This window comes from Penicillium waksmanii (genome assembly GCF_028829765.1).
Source record: "Penicillium waksmanii strain IBT 27052 chromosome Unknown utg000010l:1.0-3698451.0:1.0-3701458.0, whole genome shotgun sequence".
In the NCBI taxonomy this organism is placed as follows: domain Eukaryota; kingdom Fungi; phylum Ascomycota; class Eurotiomycetes; order Eurotiales; family Aspergillaceae; genus Penicillium; species Penicillium waksmanii.
Window position 1 is genome coordinate 378,642 of NW_026643256.1, and position 19,638 is coordinate 398,279.

The 19,638-nt window shown below is 47.9% G+C and overlaps 4 protein-coding genes across 4 annotated transcripts; 3 read left to right on the forward strand and 1 right to left on the reverse strand.

Moving 5' to 3' along the window:
• Nucleotides 1-156: 156 nt before the first annotated feature.
• On the forward strand, nucleotides 157-9,585 carry N7481_012094 (uncharacterized protein; the record flags this gene model as incomplete). The annotated part of the gene is made up of 3 exons (XM_057271313.1): nucleotides 157-633; nucleotides 732-9,494; nucleotides 9,550-9,585. 3 exons carry the CDS (start codon nucleotides 157-159, stop codon nucleotides 9,583-9,585), a joined length of 9,276 nt encoding a protein of 3,091 aa, XP_057115501.1.
• Nucleotides 9,586-11,673: 2,088 nt separating this feature from the next.
• N7481_012095 (polysaccharide lyase family 7 protein) lies at nucleotides 11,674-12,417 on the reverse strand (the record flags this gene model as incomplete). Its single annotated transcript, XM_057271314.1, has 1 exon — nucleotides 11,674-12,417. The coding sequence occupies one exon, from the start codon at nucleotides 12,415-12,417 to the stop codon at nucleotides 11,674-11,676; it is 744 nt and encodes a 247-aa protein (XP_057115502.1).
• A 1,345-nt stretch (nucleotides 12,418-13,762) lies between these two features.
• On the forward strand, nucleotides 13,763-14,521 carry N7481_012096 (alginate lyase family protein; the record flags this gene model as incomplete). Its single annotated transcript, XM_057271315.1, has 1 exon — nucleotides 13,763-14,521. The coding sequence occupies one exon, from the start codon at nucleotides 13,763-13,765 to the stop codon at nucleotides 14,519-14,521; it is 759 nt and encodes a 252-aa protein (XP_057115503.1).
• Nucleotides 14,522-14,540: 19 nt separating this feature from the next.
• N7481_012097 (alginate lyase family protein) lies at nucleotides 14,541-15,014 on the forward strand (the record flags this gene model as incomplete). The annotated part of the gene is made up of 1 exon (XM_057271316.1): nucleotides 14,541-15,014. One exon carries the CDS (start codon nucleotides 14,541-14,543, stop codon nucleotides 15,012-15,014), a length of 474 nt encoding a protein of 157 aa, XP_057115504.1.
• Nucleotides 15,015-19,638: the final 4,624 nt, after the last annotated feature.

Below are 19,638 nucleotides of genomic sequence, written 5' to 3' on the forward strand. Positions count from 1 at the left end.
GGCCAACTACGATCGAAAAAGACCGCAACCACTGATTATGTATAAATGCCCCATCTATCAATTGTCTCCAATAGTCCTGGAAGAAGATTGATTGAAATATTGATCGCAATACATAAACGAATCACGATATCCTCACCAGTTAGTTGGCAGCCCAAGATGGCTAAGCAATTCTGGCAAGAAACGTTTGTTGATTTGGAAACCTCTTCATATCCTGTGCTCCCTGCTGTAGGGTATCAGTCTTCCATTACAAAGACAGTTGACTATGAAGTTGACCGAATCGACTGCTCTACCGGCTCGCATAGCCCACATACCTTGTCTACCGGGATACAGGCAGCCTGGGCATTGCTCCTGGCTCAGTATGCCAACACCCAAGATGTGGTATTTGGAACAAATTTGAATCCTCTTCGAGGGAATCCAAGCCTGAAAGATATCGTTCCCTTCAGAGTCCCAGTCGATTGGGAATCCGATCTGCTGCAGTGGTTGCAGGCAAGCCAGTCCCGAGTAGCGGCGATGCAGGAGATCCAATCTTGTATGAGCCTGGACGAAATTTCATTATGTAGTCCAGAAGCCAAAGAGGCGTGCGACTTTCGAACATCTATTATCATTCGAGATGCTGAGCCAGAGCTCTACGAGGTATGTGGCCGTGTCCTAGTACCCGGAAAAGTGGTTAGCATAAAAACCTCCCGATGGCGACTTTATATTCCTGAACCACTACACGTGACCACACGAAGCTAACAGCCTTGGTTGGTACCCAGGAAAATTACCCTTCTTCCCTCGTAAAGACTTTGCACGCAAATTGCCTGGTCCTAATTGTCGAGTGCTTTCCATCAATCCCTCATCAGAAACTCCTCCTGCGATTCCACATCGATGAGACAATAATAGAGGCCGCGCAGGCCCAACGAATGGGCCTCCAGCTCACACATCTCATCTGTCAGCTCTGTTCCCCCACACTATACCAGAAGCAAACTTTAATCGGAGATCTCGATATACTTTGTGATGAAGACAAAACACTTATTTGGAGATGGAATGGGTCTAGGCCCAGGCTGACCAACTCGTGCATCACGGATCTCTTTGCCTACCAGTCCCAGAGACGAGGCCACTGTCCTGCCGTTCACGCATGGGATGGAGATTTGACCTATGCCCAACTTGATGAGAAGTCGACTCGATTAGCCTCCTGGTTGATCCAGAATAAGATTGCGGGCCCGGGATTAATTGTTCCTCTGTGCTTCGACAAGACAGTGTGGACGACCATCACACTCTTAGCCGTTGCAAAAGCAGGTAGTACCTTCATAATGCTGGACCCGCGTCAGCCGTTTGGTCGTTTGAAGAGTATAATGCAACAAATTGAATCAACGACCATTCTAGCGCGGCATGATACGGTCAAATTGGCTCGCTCTTTGGCCGAAAGCGCCATCATCGTGGATGAGGACATTCTTCAGCCCATTGGCGACGTCTCATTTGCCCAGATCCCTGGACTTAGCGGCAACATTGCTCCATCGGACCGACTTTACATTGTATTTACGTCTGGCAGCACTGGAACTCCTAAAGGTGTCACCATCTCACATGCCAACCTTTGTACTGCTGTCGGACACCAGGCGCGAGCGCTCGGCTTTGACACTGGAGTTCGTACCTTTGACTCTTCGTCATACAGCTTTGACGCATACGTCTGCAACACCTTCCACACTATTCTCACTGGGGGCTGTCTGTGTGTCCCGTCCGATAACGACCGAATCAACAACTTACAGTCAGTGCTGCATTCAATGGAGGTTGAGTTTGTACAACTCACACCCTCCACCTCCCGTCTTTTGGACCCGAGCAAGCTCCCACACTTGCAGACGCTCATCCTGACAGGAGAGAAGATTAATCGTAACGTACTTGATCCTTGGCTGGAAACGCAGGGTCGAGTGCGTGTGATCAATGCTTATGGGCCATCCGAGTGCACCATCATGTGCGCGGCGAACCTCAAAATCAACTGCATCAAGGATGCCGAGAGTGTTGGTTTCCCACTCGGTGCGAACCTTTGGATTGCCGATGTTCATAACATCCATCGTCTTGCACCCGTTGGAGCAGTCGGAGAGTTACTCATCGACGGCCCGATCATCGGTCAAGGTTATTTCAAGGATGAGCGTAAGACCCGGGATTCGCTCGTCGATGTGCCCGGTGGTTATTTGCCTGGCGTTGCGCTAGCTCCGGAAAGTCGCATTTTCCGTACTCGGGACTTAGCGAGGTATAACACGGACGGATCAATCTCATTCATTGGCCGCGCCGACACGCAGATCAAAATCAACGGTCAGCGTGTAGAGATTGGAGAGGTTGAGTATCACATAGGCCAATGTCTCCCCGAAGGAGTTGATGCTATCGTAGAAGCGGTGGACTGGCCATCGGGTCAGAAAAAGCTTCTCGCATTCATTTACCTGGGACCTGAGACAGGTTTGCAGCTGGCGCAGCTGATCACGAATTTGGACGAAAGTTTATCAGACCGGCTGCCTCGATTCATGATCCCGTCTGCATACTTTCCACTACGTACTATTCCCATGACGGCCACAGGAAAGACGGATCGTAAGATCCTTCGACGAATGGCATTAGTAGCACCGGATCAGCTACTCAACGTGCACGACCTACCGGGAGCAACTGGAGCGTTATCAGCGCAGGAAGCAGACCGACCTATGACTTCTGTGGAAATGACACTGCAGTGGCTTTGGGCGGAGGTATTGAATGTGAACAATGATGCGCCCCTTCTCCCTGCTGACAATTTCTTTGCTCGGGGAGGTGATTCACTTGCGGCAATGCGACTCGTGTCTGCCTTGCGACGAGAAGGTTGCAACAGCGTCAACGTTGCAGATATCTTTCGACATCCACGCCTATGTGACATGGCAACTGCAATGAACGAGAGTTCTGGGCAGAACGTATCCGAAGAGACATCAAAATCATCACTTCCGTTCTCCATGCTGTTGGGCGACTCTCTGGATGGAAAGCTGATTGATCTGGCTCGTGAAAAGATCTCCAAGATCTGCAAGTGCGAACCTCTTGAGATTGAAGATGTGTTTCCGTGTTCATCCATTCAAGAAGAGATGGTCATTTTGGGAGCTCGCAATCCGGAAAATTTCGTTACGCAGACTGTCTTTCCTTTGCCTCCTGGAGTGGATCTTTCTAGATTCCGTGACGTCTGGGACAATGTCACGCGCTCGGCTCCAATAACCCGGACATGTATAGTGGACACAAAATTGACCATAGGAGATATTGGCGTCAATTATGACCATTCCTTTTCCCAGGTTGTCTTAAATGGCCAAGTTCCATGGACTGAATATTCCGAGCTTGAGCAGTGCTTGCAAGCTGAGCGACGAAACGGTATGGCCCTCGGGGAGCCGTTTATGCGGCTCGGCATTGTTGGACAGGCAAAGCAGGAACAGCAAACATCGCGCCTCCAGGCGGTTTTGACTATGCATCATGCCGTTTATGATGGGTGGTCTATGGACCTACTAGGCAAGGACCTAACCCGAGAATACTACAGCCCAGGGGACTTGAATGGGTCAGACGACGGCATCCTCCCGTATCGTCTCTTTATCCAGCACTTGACTAATTCTGATCCTACTGTGGCCTCTCGCTTCTGGGTGCGATATTTGAAAGATATTCACGTGCGTTCTTTTCCCGCTCTTCCAGTGCCAAACTACAGACCGAATGCCACAGCATTGCAAGATCGTTCTGTTTCCGGAATCGAATGGGCCAAGGCCACAGGTATTACGGCAAATACCATTGTGCAAACCGCCTGGGGAATGGTACTGTCTAAGCATTCCTGCGCCAGCGATATTGTCTTCGGAGCAACGCTTCTCGGTCGACAGATTCCTCTGGCCGGGATTGAGCGAGTTGGAGGGCCGACCATCGCTACAGTACCGATGCGAGTTGTGGTAGACTGGGATGGACAAAGCGCTCTAGAAATTCTCCAACGCATGCAAGATCAGGCTGCCGAGATGATCCCGTTTGTTCACCATGGCATCAAACAAATTCGCCAACTGGGCTACGATTCGCAGCGCGCTTGTCAATTTCAGACATTCCTTGTTGTCCAGCCAGTCTCCCAGTCAGAGGTTCGATCAACGGAGAAAGCCTTGTTTGACCTGGGTGACGGTCGAGACGACATTCAAGCATTCAATACCTACGCCATTATGGTGGATTGTGGGTTAGGTCACGATGGATTCTATCTTCGTGCAAGCTTTGATGAGACGGTCCTCCAGGAGTACAAGGTTCAACAGATGCTTAGCGATATGGAGTATATCGCGAAGTCTCTCGTAACCGAGTCAGAGAAGCCCACCAAGCTGAAAGATATGGGCATATTGACAGATGAGGAGCGCACTCAGATTTTGAGTTTCAATCAACAAGGAAAGGACTCGCAAATGATCGAAATTGAGACCTGTATCAAGAGCTCTCTACCAGAACAAATCATAGACGCTGCAGTTGATGTTGTCGAACTCCCTGGTCTCTCAAAACAGCTTTTAGCCTACGTTTGTCTAGCGCAAGGCGAAATCGGGTCTTCTCAAGCCAACCTGGTTCTCGCCAATTTGATAGAACTACTAGGTGAAACTCTCCCGTCGCATATGACACCATCGCTATATCTCCCCCTTCCCAAGATACAGAGGATGACCTCGGGAGACATCGACCGCGATGAATTGAGCCGAATCGCATTGAAAGCTCCTCCAGAGCAGATAGTGAATCGCATCAACCTGACATCTTTATGGAAAAGTAACAATGATCCTCCGAAAACCCAGCTCGAGATTCTCTTGCAAAACCTGTGGGTTACCACTTTGGGAGTAGAAAAGCCCATTATCAACAGACACACTTCGTTTCTTGCTTTGGGCGGCGATTCTCTCAAAGCGATGCAGCTTGTCGCAGCTGCCAGAGAAGAAGGTTATTCACTGTCAGTTGCTCAAGTGTTGCGCACACCTCGTTTATCAGACATGGCAGCCAAGGCGCTGAAGCCCTTGGTAGGAGCACAGTCTTTGCTTTCAAATACCTTTGAGCCATTTTCATTGCTTGGCAAGGACGTGAGCAAAGAAGCTCTCGCAAAGGCCTGCAACATTGATCCAGACGAGATCGAAGATGCGTATCTATGCTCACCAATTCAAGACATGATGCTGGTGCATACTGCTCGACGCGCTGGAGAGTTTGTCTCGCAGGGGTACTTTCAGCTCCCGCCGCATGTTGATATTGCCCGATTAAAATCAGCATGGTTTGAGGTGATCGCTGCGAATCCAATCCTCCGCACACGCATTGTGGAGTTTGCAGGAAAAGGACTGCTTCAGGTCGTGACCAAGACGCTCCCTACCTGGGTAGAGTATGATACCTTGGACGAGGTCCAGCAACTGCCTGTAGGTTTGGGAGAACACCTGCTCTGGTTTGCATTGGTAAAACCCCAGCTTGAACTCACAACGAAAGAGTATGGCTCTGCTACTCTGGTCATGACTATTCATCATGCCATATACGACCGATGGTCTGCTTCACTGGTCATGAAGGCAGTGAAATCCATATACCAGGGAGAAATTGCGACGCAGGGATTACTTCCATACCACCAATTCATCAAATATCTTGGAGAAAACTTGGACACGACGCTTTCCCAGCAATTCTGGGAGAATTATTTGACAGATTGTAATGCCCCCCAGTTCCCGTCTCTCTCGAATTCCAAATATCAGCCGACGACCACTGGCTTTCGAAAGCGGAGGATTGACTCCGTAACTTGGCCCCATGATTTTACGCCTGCAACCACACTGAAAGCAAGTTGGGCGATTCTGGTCTCCCAGTTTTGCAATTCTAGTGATGTTGCCTTTGGATTGACTGTCATGGGCAGGCAAGCACCTCTTGCGGGTATTGAGCGCATCGCTGGGCCAACTATTGCCACAGTTCCCATTCGAGTTAAGGTAGGCTGGAGCTCGTTGACACTGCAAACTTTGCTTCAGGATATACAGTCAGAATCAACCGACATGATTCCACATGAACATTATGGCATCGGCCGTATTCAAAGACTCAATTCCACTGCCCAGCAGGCTTGTCAATTCCAGTCGCTGCTTGTAATTCAACCCCCAGAGGATTTTGATGCCGACGAAAGTTCGATTTTTCGACTGCAATTTAGCGATCAAGATATGGTTGGGGGGACATACGCTCTCGTCCTTGAATGTGTTTTGGATGAATCATCGAACTCTTCAGCGGGCGGCGTCTTAATAAATCTGGGCTTCGACGAAAATGTCATTGACTCCACACAAGCAGAAAAATTATTGCTTCAGCTTGAGCAAGTTCTTCGGGAGATTTGCAAATCAGATGATCAAATTAGTGAGAGATCGCTTTTGGGGCTTGATGTTCTGTCGCAGTCGGACAAACAACAGATGTCGTCTTGGAATGCAACAGTTCCGCCGAGTATAGATCGGCGAATAGATCACTTGATCGCAGATCGTGTGAACGCCCAGCCGGATGCGCCAGCAATCTGCGCCTGGGATGGAGAGCTGACTTACCGTCAATTCTATGACAAGGCTCGAGTTTTGGCCTATTGGCTCGTTGTTGACCAAGGTATCGGGCCTGAGATGGCTGTCCCAATTTGCTGCGAGAAGAGCGTCTGGACACCTGTGATAATGTTGGCTGTGATCATTGCTGGAGGCGTGGTTGTGACAATGGATTCGTCGCAGGCAGTAGACCGTTTACGGTCCATTACTTCGCAGCTCAACCCGAGGCTGATTCTGGCATCAGCAACAACCAAAGCTATCGCCGAGCAAATGTCTGGGACTGCAGTACATGTCGTTAATGATCATTTTCACAAGGATATTGCCAGTCCAGGCCTATCTCAAGATGACTCTTGGATCCCCGTGCTCTCGGCAGACAATGCGGCGTACGTGACATTTACTTCAGGCAGTACCGGAACTCCAAAGGGAGCTGTCATGACGCACGCAAACGCCTGCAGCGCAATGACTTATGTCGAGCCTTACATTGGGTTTGACGAGACATCCCGCGTGCTTGATCTGTCATCGTACAGCTTTGATATGGTGTGGTACGAATTTCTCCACACATTCTATGCGGGTGGATGTCTTTGCGTTCCCTCCGACGACCAGCGCCGCAATAATATCGTCGGTGCTATCCACGACTTGCGCGTCAACTATCTCGACATGACGCCTTCCTTAGCCCGAACCCTTGATCCAAATTCTCTCAGCATGATCAAAAAGATTGTGCTCGGAGGAGAAAGTGTCCAAATAGACGATGTCACCAGATGGGGACCCGATGTGGAGGTTCGCAATTCCTATGGTCCTTCCGAGTGCACAGTGTCAAGTACTGTTGCCCAATATGGGAAAGAGTTCACTACGAGTGTCAATATTGGTCCGCCGAGAGGTTTGAATGCTTGGGTGGTAAGCTGTCTCCAGCCAGACAGGCTGGTGCCTATCGGGGCTGTTGGCGAGTTAGTTCTTGAGGGGCCATTGGTCGGACGAGGCTACATCAACAACCCCGAAAAGACAGCTACCGCATTTTTGACCACTCCTGCGTGGCTTCAATATGAGAGAGAAGCTCTTGTACCACGTACAAATGGTCGATTCTATCGGACGGGCGACTTGGTGAAGTCCGATCACGAAGGCAGATTGACCTTGGTGGGCCGCATTGACACACAAGTGAAACTTCGTGGACAGCGTGTGGAGCTCGAAGAAGTGGAATTTCATGTTCGAAATCTCCTGCCTGCTCTCTCGTACACAGTTGCCGCCGAAGTTGTTGAAGGACCCAGTTTGTTAGGCTCAGCTCAAAAATCCCAGCGATTGATATTGTTCCTCTCGCCAGGTGATTCATACAACAGCAACAAAGACCTCTCTTTGACAGAGCCAGTGCCACTCCCTGCAGTGATATCAAATGATTTGAGCAGAAGGCTGAGGCAAACCCTCCCTTCCTATATGATACCAACAGCTTTCATTTTGCTCCCTCGACTTCCTCTGTCTCCTGCAGGCAAGATTGATCGCAAGAAACTGCGCGAAATCGGAGTACACACGCACTCGGAGACCATACAGCAGAGGGTTCCGGTCGAGGAGACCAAAACAGATGATGAAAAGATCCTCGCTGACCTGTGGTCGGATATTCTCGGCATATCACCGGACATAATTAGCCGCCAGGATAGCTTCCTTGAACTTGGAGGAGATTCTATCACTGCTATCCGTCTCGTTGGGGCTGCGCGGGCGAGTGGCCTACCCCTTTCAGTTTCTCTCATTTTCCAGCATCCAGTTCTTGAAAAAATGGCACACAAAGTGGGTATTGTCTCTACAAACGGGTCTTCGAACGGCAATGGCCATACCCCTACAGTTCATCCATCAGTCATAAGGCTCCCAAAAGTTACGGAAGTTGCAAAAGACCTGGGTATTATGGAAGATAAAATTGCAGACATTCTTCCTGTCACGGAATTCCAGCGTTACGCCGTTCGCTGCGCGTTTCAAAGGCCTCGCACTGAGTGGAACTACTTTGCAATGTCAATCAAGGATGCATCTGTGGCCAAGTTACTTGCCGTCTGCGAAAAGCTTGTCTCGTCACTAGAGATTCTTCGGGCCGTCTTTTTGCCTTATGGGTATGAGGGGGAGTTTGTTCAGGTTATCTTGCGAAGCTTTTCACCCGAGATTAACACACAATATGTTCAGGATCGGTCTCTGGACCAGGCATGCGAAGAGGTGTGCATGGATGACCTCAAGAAGAATATTTTACCTGGCTCGCCTTTTGTGAATTTCTCCATTTTACACTCGGGGCAGAGCGATAAAACCCTCCTTTTGATGGGGATATCCCACGCTCTCTACGATGCCATCAGTCTTCCTCGCATGGTGGAATGCATCGGCTCGCTATATTACGATCACCCGCTTCCTCCAGTGTCTGACTTTTCACCTTTCGTTCGGATCCCACCATCTCCCTCTGGATTCAACCACTGGCGTAAACTGCTCCAAGGCGCCCCGATTCCCGTCTCAGTCATTGGTGACCATAAAACGGTGTTCAAACCAGGAAAGCGCACCGAATTGCGCAAACTTATCAACTTCCCCCACACTTCGAAAGAGTTCACCAACGCAACTATCTTCACGGCAGCCTGGGGTATCGCGTTAGCCCAAACGACCAACAAAAATGACATCGTCTTCGGCCGCGCCGTGTCAGGACGCGCACTAGCCTCGTCCGCTATCGACATCGAGAATGTCATTGGCCCGTGTCTGAACATTGCTCCTGTAAGGATGGAAGTGTCGGAAAGCCAAGGTGTGCCCCATACTCTTGCAGATACTTATAACGTCATCGGGTCACTTCAGTCGCAACTCAACGATTCGATCGACCACGAAACAATCGGGCTTTCCGAGATTGTAAAGCATTGCACCGCCTGGCCAGCAGATGTGGGGTCATTCGGCTCAGTTATATACTTCCAGAATGTCAGGGAACAGTCACACACAAGCAGCTACGAGATTCCTCTGGTGCCGGTTCAGTTCGATCGCCTGGATCCTCCAGAGCCGTCGCGGCTGAATGTATTGCCTTTGGGTGGAGGGCAATACACATTGGAACTATCAGTGCATGTTGCAGATCCCACAGAACAGGATATTTGGTCTCAGCTGCTAGATAGGATGGTACAGTGGCTAGAGACCAGTCGGGAATTCTTAAATAGAGCAAAGTAGACTGTGAGGGTATCTCGTATCTGCTGATGAGGAGCGTGTCTTTTAGATGAATGATCAATATTAGAGAAAGCTATATTCGACTTTAGATACAGGACATAGCGCGAGGAAGCAAAAGAAAAATAGCTTCCTCGCGTTCAGTGGAATCCAGATGCGTCATGTGGACTAAAAACTCCTTAAGATACTTCATTTTATATCTCTTTCCTTCTAGACTATCTGTATTAATACTTCTAGGATTAGTAATACTTTTGGTTATAGCTTCACTACTTTAAGAATATTGAATAGCCGAGAGCTCTGTCATGGTAGTATGAGGAGGGTGATAATCAGGTTCTAGGTATAATCTCTAGATAGTTCTCGAAGATACTGTTATAGGCTGGTATTGTTACTCATTCTAGCCAAGTTTCTCTTCACGCCTACGACGTTATGTTGATAAGAACGGTTTTAGGCTCTGTGTATGCATGCAAAGCATATACGCCTAGCTCACGCCCGATACCACTCTCCTTTGTTCCACCAAATGGACACGAAAATTGGATGGTACTGACACAGTTGACCCCCACGACACCCGAATCCAAAAATTCGCTTAGTCGAAGAGCCCGACTGATGTCTTGTGTGAAAACACCAGCCATGTGACCCGTACATTTGTCGACGCGGCTGTTCGAAACACTGAAACTGGAAGTTCGAGGGATACAACTTCTATTGACATGAATTCCTCTAACGATAAACCCGAGAAAATTCGAGGAAAGGTCAGAGAAACTACAGGGGGCGATGAGACACCCGACCAGAGTTCGGAGCCAACGATATCACAACAACTCGACAGTCTGCAATTATCGCAAACGAGCGAACTTCTTTGCTCCCGTTTCACGATGACGTCTTTCGAAAAAAGTTTGTTACAAGATTTACTATCTTCGGGAGAAGAATCATATGCTACAATGGACGATTCCGATTCAAATGCTTGGCAGGATTCCCAGAGCCCTTTAGAGATTTCATCTACTCAGTTGTCCAAACTGCCAACCAGGTTGAGTTTCGGATCCCCACCAGCACACAATAAGGAGGAAACTGAAGACCCTCTCAGCTGGGACTTCGAGGTCAATGAACTGGTATCACAGCCGCTCTTGGTTGACGGTAGACTTGAATCGCAGTTCAAAGACAAAAGACAACATGTTGACGAATTTTCTTTCTTACAAATGATGTCTCAGTATTGTATGGAGTTACCGCTTTTCAAAATACTTTTTGCGGTTCTAGAGCCTTGTCAATCCAACTTGGCTTCTTCAACGCATCAAACACTCACCTATTGGAGGTGGATCTTTATCAACAGTTATAGCGTTATAGCCATTGTGATAGCCGTCAATAAAACAGCAAATCAGTCCTATTTACAATAATAAGAAATCTAAATCTGAAGTAAAAAGGAAACTTGAACAGAGGAAAGAGAGCAAATTGTGACTTGGGCGACCCACACCGCAAAGGCGGTATGGTATGGGTTGCCATGCTAATATCGTATCCCAATGTTAGCGTAACTGCACATATACTGTTATATTTCATTTTTATCTACTTAAATTCGTTTGATTAGCAGTTTTACATCCTTGGAATTGTGTTGGTAGTTACTAGTAGGTTCCAATTTCCCAGAACCTTAGGTGGCATCCTACTACTACTTAGTAGTACTACTAGTAGGTACTAAGGCTAGCCTCACCTGTGCACCCTTGAATATATATCGTCCTCAGGCTCTCAGGGCCGATTCCAAGGTTTACTACGATTTATGCCAGAACTGGGTCGAACTGAGTTATTTCTTCGTTTACTGGGGCCCCAGTTACTAGGTCCGGGTTGGGTTAGGCGGAAGTCTAGCTTTGACTAGGAATCTATTTAGTAACCTATAACTTCCGTTTCTTATAATTACGCTAGGACTACTTCGCGTTTTAGACGAACTTTACCTATTCTAGACCGTGTGGGGGCCGGGAGTATTGAAACTTAATGAGTCCCCCATGCAATTTGGTTTATCACAATTAGAAATCCTATCATATATCCAATATATGTCATCGCTCTAGTGAGAGATAGTGATGTTAAAGAAATGAACTTCCGTGGGACCATTGCCCTGGTTGTAGTTGCCGGCCTTGAAGTAGCTAGCAGGACTATTGAGATCAAAAGTGTCGAGCTTCTGGAAAACCTGGCCATTGATGCTAACGGATAGAACATTACTCTCGTATCGGATTTCATAGGTGAATCTCTGCCCAACAGGGATTTGGCCGATATTGAACGTATCCTGGCCACAAGTGCGGCACCGGTTTACGCCCATCGTGAGGTTACCAGTGGTACTGTAGTAAAGCTCGCAAACGGGCTTCGTGGAGATCGAGCCATCGATATGGATCTGACCAACCACAACTCGGTCATTCTCGATTTGCTTCACGATTACATCGCCAAATAGTCGGTTGGTATGATCAGAGGGGCTCCACGTAGAAGGGTCTTCCTCACGGAGCTCCGTGCGGCAGTGTTTGCTGTTGGGCGTAGTGACACAACCAGAGGTTGACGAGTCACCTGGAACCTTCATAACGAGGGAGCTATCGTCAGAGCTAGTAAAGAAGTATTCAGAATGATATCCATCGCAGCCCTGGAGCTTGGAAGCAGAGACTGAGTCCGGCGATCCATCCGAGCCAGTCGGAAGCTGTAGTTCCCACTTAGATAAATCAAAGGTGCCACCAGGAGCGCAAGCTGAGGCTTGAGCCAATGTCGTTGGTAGGTAGTTGACAAGAGCCATAAAAGCGATAGGAAGGAGGCTCTTAATCGCCATAGCGTCGTATTTAGGGATTTTTGAGAGAGTAAAAGATATGTAGTTTGTATGGGTCTTAGAGGATTGGTAGAAGAAGACAAGCAATCGGTGCAGTGCGCAATAAATACCTTTTCAATAAGTCGAGCTATGAATAGACTTTGATTAGAAACAAATTTGGCCATCATTTGTGATTAAAGGAGTCCATCCTGAGGCAGCATTATCCTAAAAGGGAATTATCGTTGATCCTTTGGGGTCCACAGAGTTACTACATAGCCATAGATCCTGAAGATTGATATATCACAGGTGGAACAATAACTTTAGATGCATTGCCTTATTTACTCCAATGAATAGAGCACAGGAGTCCTGTTAGTTACGTAATGACATCCTTCAATTAACTAAACAAACGATTTGCGATCAGATTTGAGTTCTCACCCGGATGATATGTTTTCCTCCAATATCACCAAGCTGAATCTACTAGGCTCCTGTAGGCTGTGTGTTAAGATGAGCTACTTGCTTGCGGGGCATCGGCGATCTCTACAACAGGGTGGGGTGGGCTTGTTGTGCGAGGTGTATGCCACCATGAAACAGCACCACTCACTCACAGCTGTTTCATTTTGGCGTTGCATACTTTAGGAAACGCTTAGTGATTCAATTCTATATCTCTGGATATTGTACTGCATCTTACCTACTGAACAGTTCTCAGTTTCGGCTGGCGACTCTATTCAACAGCTTGATTCATATGGTCTAGTATGCGCAACTCGTAGTAGACCTCTACCATCCTGGTAAGGGAGTATCCATCATGGCTTCTTTAATGGTGAGATATCCACAAGGCTATGGCATTACTGTATAGATGCTGCTGTTTACTTGTGTCAAGCGATAGTGTTGCTCCCTTCTACCAAGTGTGTGTTAGGGAACTACTCGTTGGACCCAGAAAAAGAAGCTAAGGTTACATTTGCCCCGCTGCCCCACACAAAACCCAGCTTCTTTACTCCGTACACAAGGTAGGTAGGACCCGAAGCTAGCCTCTAAGAGGTAGTCCTAAAAAGGGCAGTTTTGCTCAATCAGCTATCTTTCTGCCCAGATCGTGCTTTATTGAGTATAGCGCAACATTCTCACATTTGCGATTCTCACGCCCATATCTAGTTAGGGTTCTGCCGTAATATAAGTCGTGGAGAATCTATTTCCATTCTCTTCCACCAACAGTAAGCCTGTTCGGAATGAGCGAGGGAATGATGTAGGTTTATAAGGTACTTCAGAAGCAAGATTTACTGGAGCTTTATGTCAGGAAAATCTAGAGACTGAGTCGTAACGCATCGTTTCTTCCGGTTTACCTGTTGACTTATCTACTCCTTGCCATCCTTTTAAGATGAAGCTCCTTTCAATCTCCTGTCTCGGCCTCTTCGTGTCGCTATCTACCTCCCTCAACCTTCTTAATGGCGGCAACACTCGCGTGGGTGTCATCCCAAACACTGTTGTAATGGACGGGTCCCGCCTGGTTGAGAATAAACAGCGCATTCAAGCTGGTCACATATCATATATAACCGCTCTTAATCATCTCATCGCTCAAGCGGATAGCTGGCTAGGCAAGGGTCCGTGGACTGTGACCAACAAGACGCAGGCGCCACCCAACGGCACGATGCACGATTACGCATCCCAAGCGCCATACTGGTTTCCTAGCAATACTACTAACGGCTGTCCCTACGTACAACGAGACGGCGAACGCAACCCTGAAGTCGATAAATACCCCGATCACAACGCGCGTGCGCAGATGTTTAATTCAAGCTATATACTGTCACTCGCATGGTACTATACAGGCGAAACCAGATACGCCAAACATGCCTCACTTATTCTGCAGACCTGGTTCATCGACCCCGCCACGGCTATGACGCCTCACCTAAGCCACGCGCAGATCATTCCTTGCCGCAATGACGGCCGCGCAATCGGTATCATCGACTTCAGCATGGAGTATACCAACGTTCTGGATGCAGCCGCTATACTTGCCTCAACTAATGCTCCAGGCTGGACGAAAGCAAGCCAGCGAGCATTCATGGACTGGAACAAGAAGTTTCTGAGACTGGCTAGTCAGCTCGGCATTTGGCAAGGAAGAGGCTGGCCAAGAGAATAACCACGGGACCTTCGCCAACATGCAGATTGCAGCTCTCGCTCTCTTCGCAGGCGATATGGCTCTCTCACAAGAGACATGCCAGGTAGCTAAATCTCTAATTAATGGCCAGATAAGGCCTAATGGCTCCCAGCCAATGGAACTGGTGAGGACACGCAGCTGGCACTACTCCAATTTCAATCTTGGCGCACATCTGCGCTTCGCACTTGTGGCCAAGAAGGTTGGCCTAGATCTGTTCGGTTATGAGGGGCCTGACGGACAGAGTCTGTTTAGAGCGACGGAATTTTTGTTGGCAGCTGCGGGAGAAGGGCAGAGCGCGTGGGACTTCCAGGAACTGGACTTTCAGCCGTATGCGGCGACGGATAATGTAGAGGCAGTAGCTGATGCAGGAAACCGCAAAGCGCAGGCTGTTCTGTATCGGCTTCCCCCGCCACCAGGTGGGAATATTTATATGCTTAGGCCGGCTGCCGAGCAGTTGGATAATATTGCCGGGTAGATTTCCCATGCAGATTGAAGCAAGTATCTGGTTGGATTCGATGGCCACTTTGAATTTTGGTGCATGATCTCTTAACCAGACTGCCAGAATTGAGATTCATGGAGCATTGCGCATGCCACCTGATCTTTCAAGCATGAACCATGTGTCAATCCCTAGTTAGTTAGTTAGCAATTCTCACACTGTATCCGACCAATTGGAGATATCAATGACTCTGTATTGTCCCTATTTCTCGCTATTTATGGGTCCATTATAGTTATATAAGCCATGCAGTCGGATCACCTATAGATCTGGTCTCAAGAAGTATTCGTAAGATATTGCCGACACTATTTGGTCAACATTGAACCTGTCTATTGAACTATCTATTTGACATGTTCTATCGGACTCTCCATGAAGGAGGTCTGATACAGTACGCTTCGATCTACTTGACAATGGACCTGGCCACTGGATGGTTGTCTCAGAAAATGAGCCATGCCAGCTGGGTCAGTCACAAAGGAGATGGTTTCAGCCGAAATGCCCATCGGCCACGTGAAACATGAACTTGTCGGCAAGACTCTTTTGAGCATAAAACATGTAACCGAAGGATATTTCTTTGTAGCTGCCAGATGTATCTGCACACAGATAGCGTTGGTGCTTGACTGTGCGCATAAGGTAAGGCACTTTGTATTGGAGCTTCATAGGCGGATCAGTAAGAGAAATCAGATATATAAAAAAAATCAGAAATAGTTACCTGGGGGGGGCTTGGTTAAGCTCTCCTTGTAGTTTAACTTCGAAGTCACACTCATCGTCATGTTAGTCAATTCCGACATACTCTTTAAATCTATTTGTAAAGGATTCACTCTTGACTCGCTCTTGGGATTATTGGTAGAAAGTACTCACAGAAATAAGGGAACCATCTTTCATTCCGATTTCCAGCAAACGTTGACCGTACTTAAGCAACAATAGCTCTGCATCCCTATAAAGCGGGAACTAATCAATTTTGAATACTGTCTAAACATACTAAGTCGTCTCTTTATCACATCCTCACGCAGGCCATAGTATTCATTTGCTCCAACATACTTCTGTTTCTTTAGCTCAAAGACGAAACCGACGACTAACAGGCTTTCTAGTCCCCGCTACAATATCTGCAAAGATTTTAGGAATGTACAAGAAATCAGTGAAGCTTCCGATAAAATCCACCAATGGTAGCACATTTTGTTGCTACTTACATTCAGTACATTGACACTTGAGTCTCTCAATAACAGGAATACTTACGTTGATGGCTCTCCAATGATTGAATGAATGGCTTAACAGTGTGACACCAATTCGGGGGACTTGAGAAAATTATATGTTAGCACTATGCCTACCTGCATGGGCAGGAACTGTGTTTCGCGGGTCCAATTCACTCATTTCACAAATTTGTGTCACCGCCCTAAGAGCGATCGTAGGTATCAAAGCGGTTATCTTCGGAGGACGTGAAACAACAAAAGTAGCGAGCGGGAGAAGGTTAAACTATCCAAAGAATTCCTATGTTCTTTCACATTCACACAATACTTTTTTTAGCGAACTTACTATAATATATCAAAAATACAGTATATAATTTATCAAAAAGCTGCCCGATCGGGCGGGAAATAAAGCTATTCACAACTCTACAGTCGTATGGGGGCCGCCGTATCGGCAACAAACCACCATAACATATTCCCGCCGCGCTGAATCGTTCAAACATACAATGAAAATAGCCCTGACGAAATCAGCCTCTGCTTCCTGTATTGTACTAGCGCTAAGGGCCTCCACACCCACGATCGCTCGCGATTGCAACCGTATACAACATGGTGTATTCCACCACCACCACCTACACGTGATGGCCAAGAAGAACACCCTCAAAGCGTCCTTACGGTAATAATAGATATCATCCTCGGTATTACATATACCGTGCCATTCCTAATTAGGCCCGAGGGGTGTTCACATACAGATTAGGGGTGTCCACCTACCAGTGCCCTACTACTAGTTACTAGGTAGTAACCTGCCCGTTGGAGACCAGCCGTGGACTACCTACTATAACAACTTGAACTTGAACTCGATCGTGCGGAGATACCTAGTAGTACTAGTAACGGAAGTCAAAGGTGGTTTCTAATCCTTGGAACTTCCTTGAACCACTGGCAGTCAATCGTGGAAGGCAACATCAAGAATCAAATTCTATTAGTTACGTACTATAGTACTATTTTGGCGATAACTTGTAAATATCCAATTTCCTCCAGCCAAAGAATTACTTGCAACTAATTCAATCTCCGAACGATGGCAAGACGCATACGTGAAAATAAAAATAAAAATATTAGCCAATCTCCTTCACTCTTCTTGCATGCAAGGTATACTGTAAGTCAGACTGAGCAATCCAAACCGTGGCGTCGAGAAATCTTAGTAATTGGGTAATCTCAACAAGGGTATCGGCTACGAGCACCGTAAATAAAGAGGCTCACATGCACACTCTCCTACGAGTACTCCATAGTCTCCTTCCTTTCAACAGCTCCACCGTCCTCGACCCCGCCAAGAAAAATATTCGACTCAGGTACCATGGCGATACCTGGTGCACGCACCATACACGAAAAGGTCTGCGATGCATCTGGAGCAGAGTCTGCAGATTCTGCAGAATGCTAAACACATAACACCGGAACTCCACTATGGATGTTGCTGGAGAATGTCCGACCGAGTAGTATTGACTTTATTTTTTCCAGAAGAACTCCAAAAATAATACAAGAAAAGTCAAAGTATGGTTCTTGCCATGTGATGCCATCTACATAGATCCGCTTATGGATCGATCCAGAACTCTCGGTGCAATGGCCAAAAGGAGTAGTGGATGACAAAGTGTTCCTGGATCCATTGATCTCTGCTAAGGCCCTTATCAGATTTGAGGTACGAAATACATTCAGGGACGGTTCAATTGTTCTCGCTGTCGGCAAAGTGTGGCGACGGGGATCAAGAGAGGAAAGATATTCTCCGACGTGCATCTCTGCGACAGGGAGGATGGCAGGAATGACGTTCGATGCATGGCCCCCAAGGGATAATGTCCAAGATCATCCAATGGCAGTGGAAGCTGATCTATCATCCTGCGTCCATTGACGTCCAGGATCCGAAGGAGCCGGCGGACAACAAGGCAGTGTTATGCCGAACCTAATTAGATTAATCTCTATCCGAGAGGGTGTGCCTGATCCCTCGGCAACTAAAGCATGGACCAACTTCTCAGTACTCGAGGCAATCTAACTGTCCCATAGGGTTCTGTCGTAAATCGGACGCATCGCAAATTAACTTGGGAAATTCCACAAGCATGCATTCCAGCCAGTTGTAACCTCAGGTCTCGAATTCGGCAATCTAACGCGACGAGGGGTTCTTTTTTTAGCACGAGCGCAAACCCTTTTTCTATATCGATCGAACTGGTACTATATCTCACACTTGAGGCGTCGCGCTTTGTCTCCATGCTCTGGAGAGAGCCAACCTGGGGGAGAGTTGGGAGATAGTGAAACAGCGATCGCCTCGAGATCCTCGGGACGCCCCTCTAGGGTCAAACGAACCGGTTCTCTACCCGATGGCTTGAAGGGAAAAGAGGCTGGCCGCTAGTTTCATCTTGATGCAGTAGTCTGCGGAGTCTGGCGGACAGAGAAGCTTGAAAGGCAAACACACTTGTATAGGTCGATTGGACAAACAGATGGTGAGTGGAGTCAAAAGTTAGCCACTGCCCCTGGCGCTGTGCCTGTTTCGCGTTGCAAGCCCTGACTCCACACAAGCCCTCTCCTTGTGGAGTCAACACCCCTGGGTCCAGGGGGGCTTTTGGATGGCCAATTTTGGGGCAGCTCTGAGCTGAATGGGCTGAATGGGCTGAATGGGTCTCTCCTTGCAACTTCTGCGACGCCGGTCACTTTTCTGTTCCTTTGTTTACTCCATATGGTGGGGTCCCAGTCCCTGCAAAGCGAACTGCAGTCTGCAGACTATCGTTGTCATTCGGGCGGTGGCTTGCATAGTGCAGCTTCCCAACTTTGCCAACTTTGCCAGTCCAGACTTTCGACTCCTGGGCTTTTGGCGAGAAAAATCCTGAATTTGCGATCGCATCCTGCTGCGATTCATACCCCCCCCCGTGGAGCTCTTCCCGCCAGCTGCATGCAGGCTGCATCATCCTCCAGAAATATTGCCGGAATCTGCGTCAACTCGCACATGGGCGGAAAAATAAATAACAACAATAACCAAAAAAAACTTTCAAGGTTTAGAGATATCATGCACCATCCGCGGTACGCATATGGAGGTGAATGGCAGCTAACGTTTTCTGGCGACCCTCCCTGACCCCCCTCACCCAGGAGCAATAAGCGTTAAGAACCAAAAAATCAGTCGGCTAGCCACCGAAGTCAAGACCTTGAACCTTGGGTCCATTTGTTTCGACATGTCTCTTCCTCTCCCCCCAAGGGATTTCGAAAGCAGAGCAAGATGCGGTGATACTAAGCTCGAAAGCGTCTAGGCTGTGCATCTCGTTCCTGGACTAAACCCCTGGGGGATATGGGGCCATTTCCCAATCGACCACTCGGAAAGATTCTCAATTGTTTCCCAGCCCAGAAGCCAGAGACAGAGAGGTTTGTTGGGTGAACTCGACGGCGCTTTTCCATTT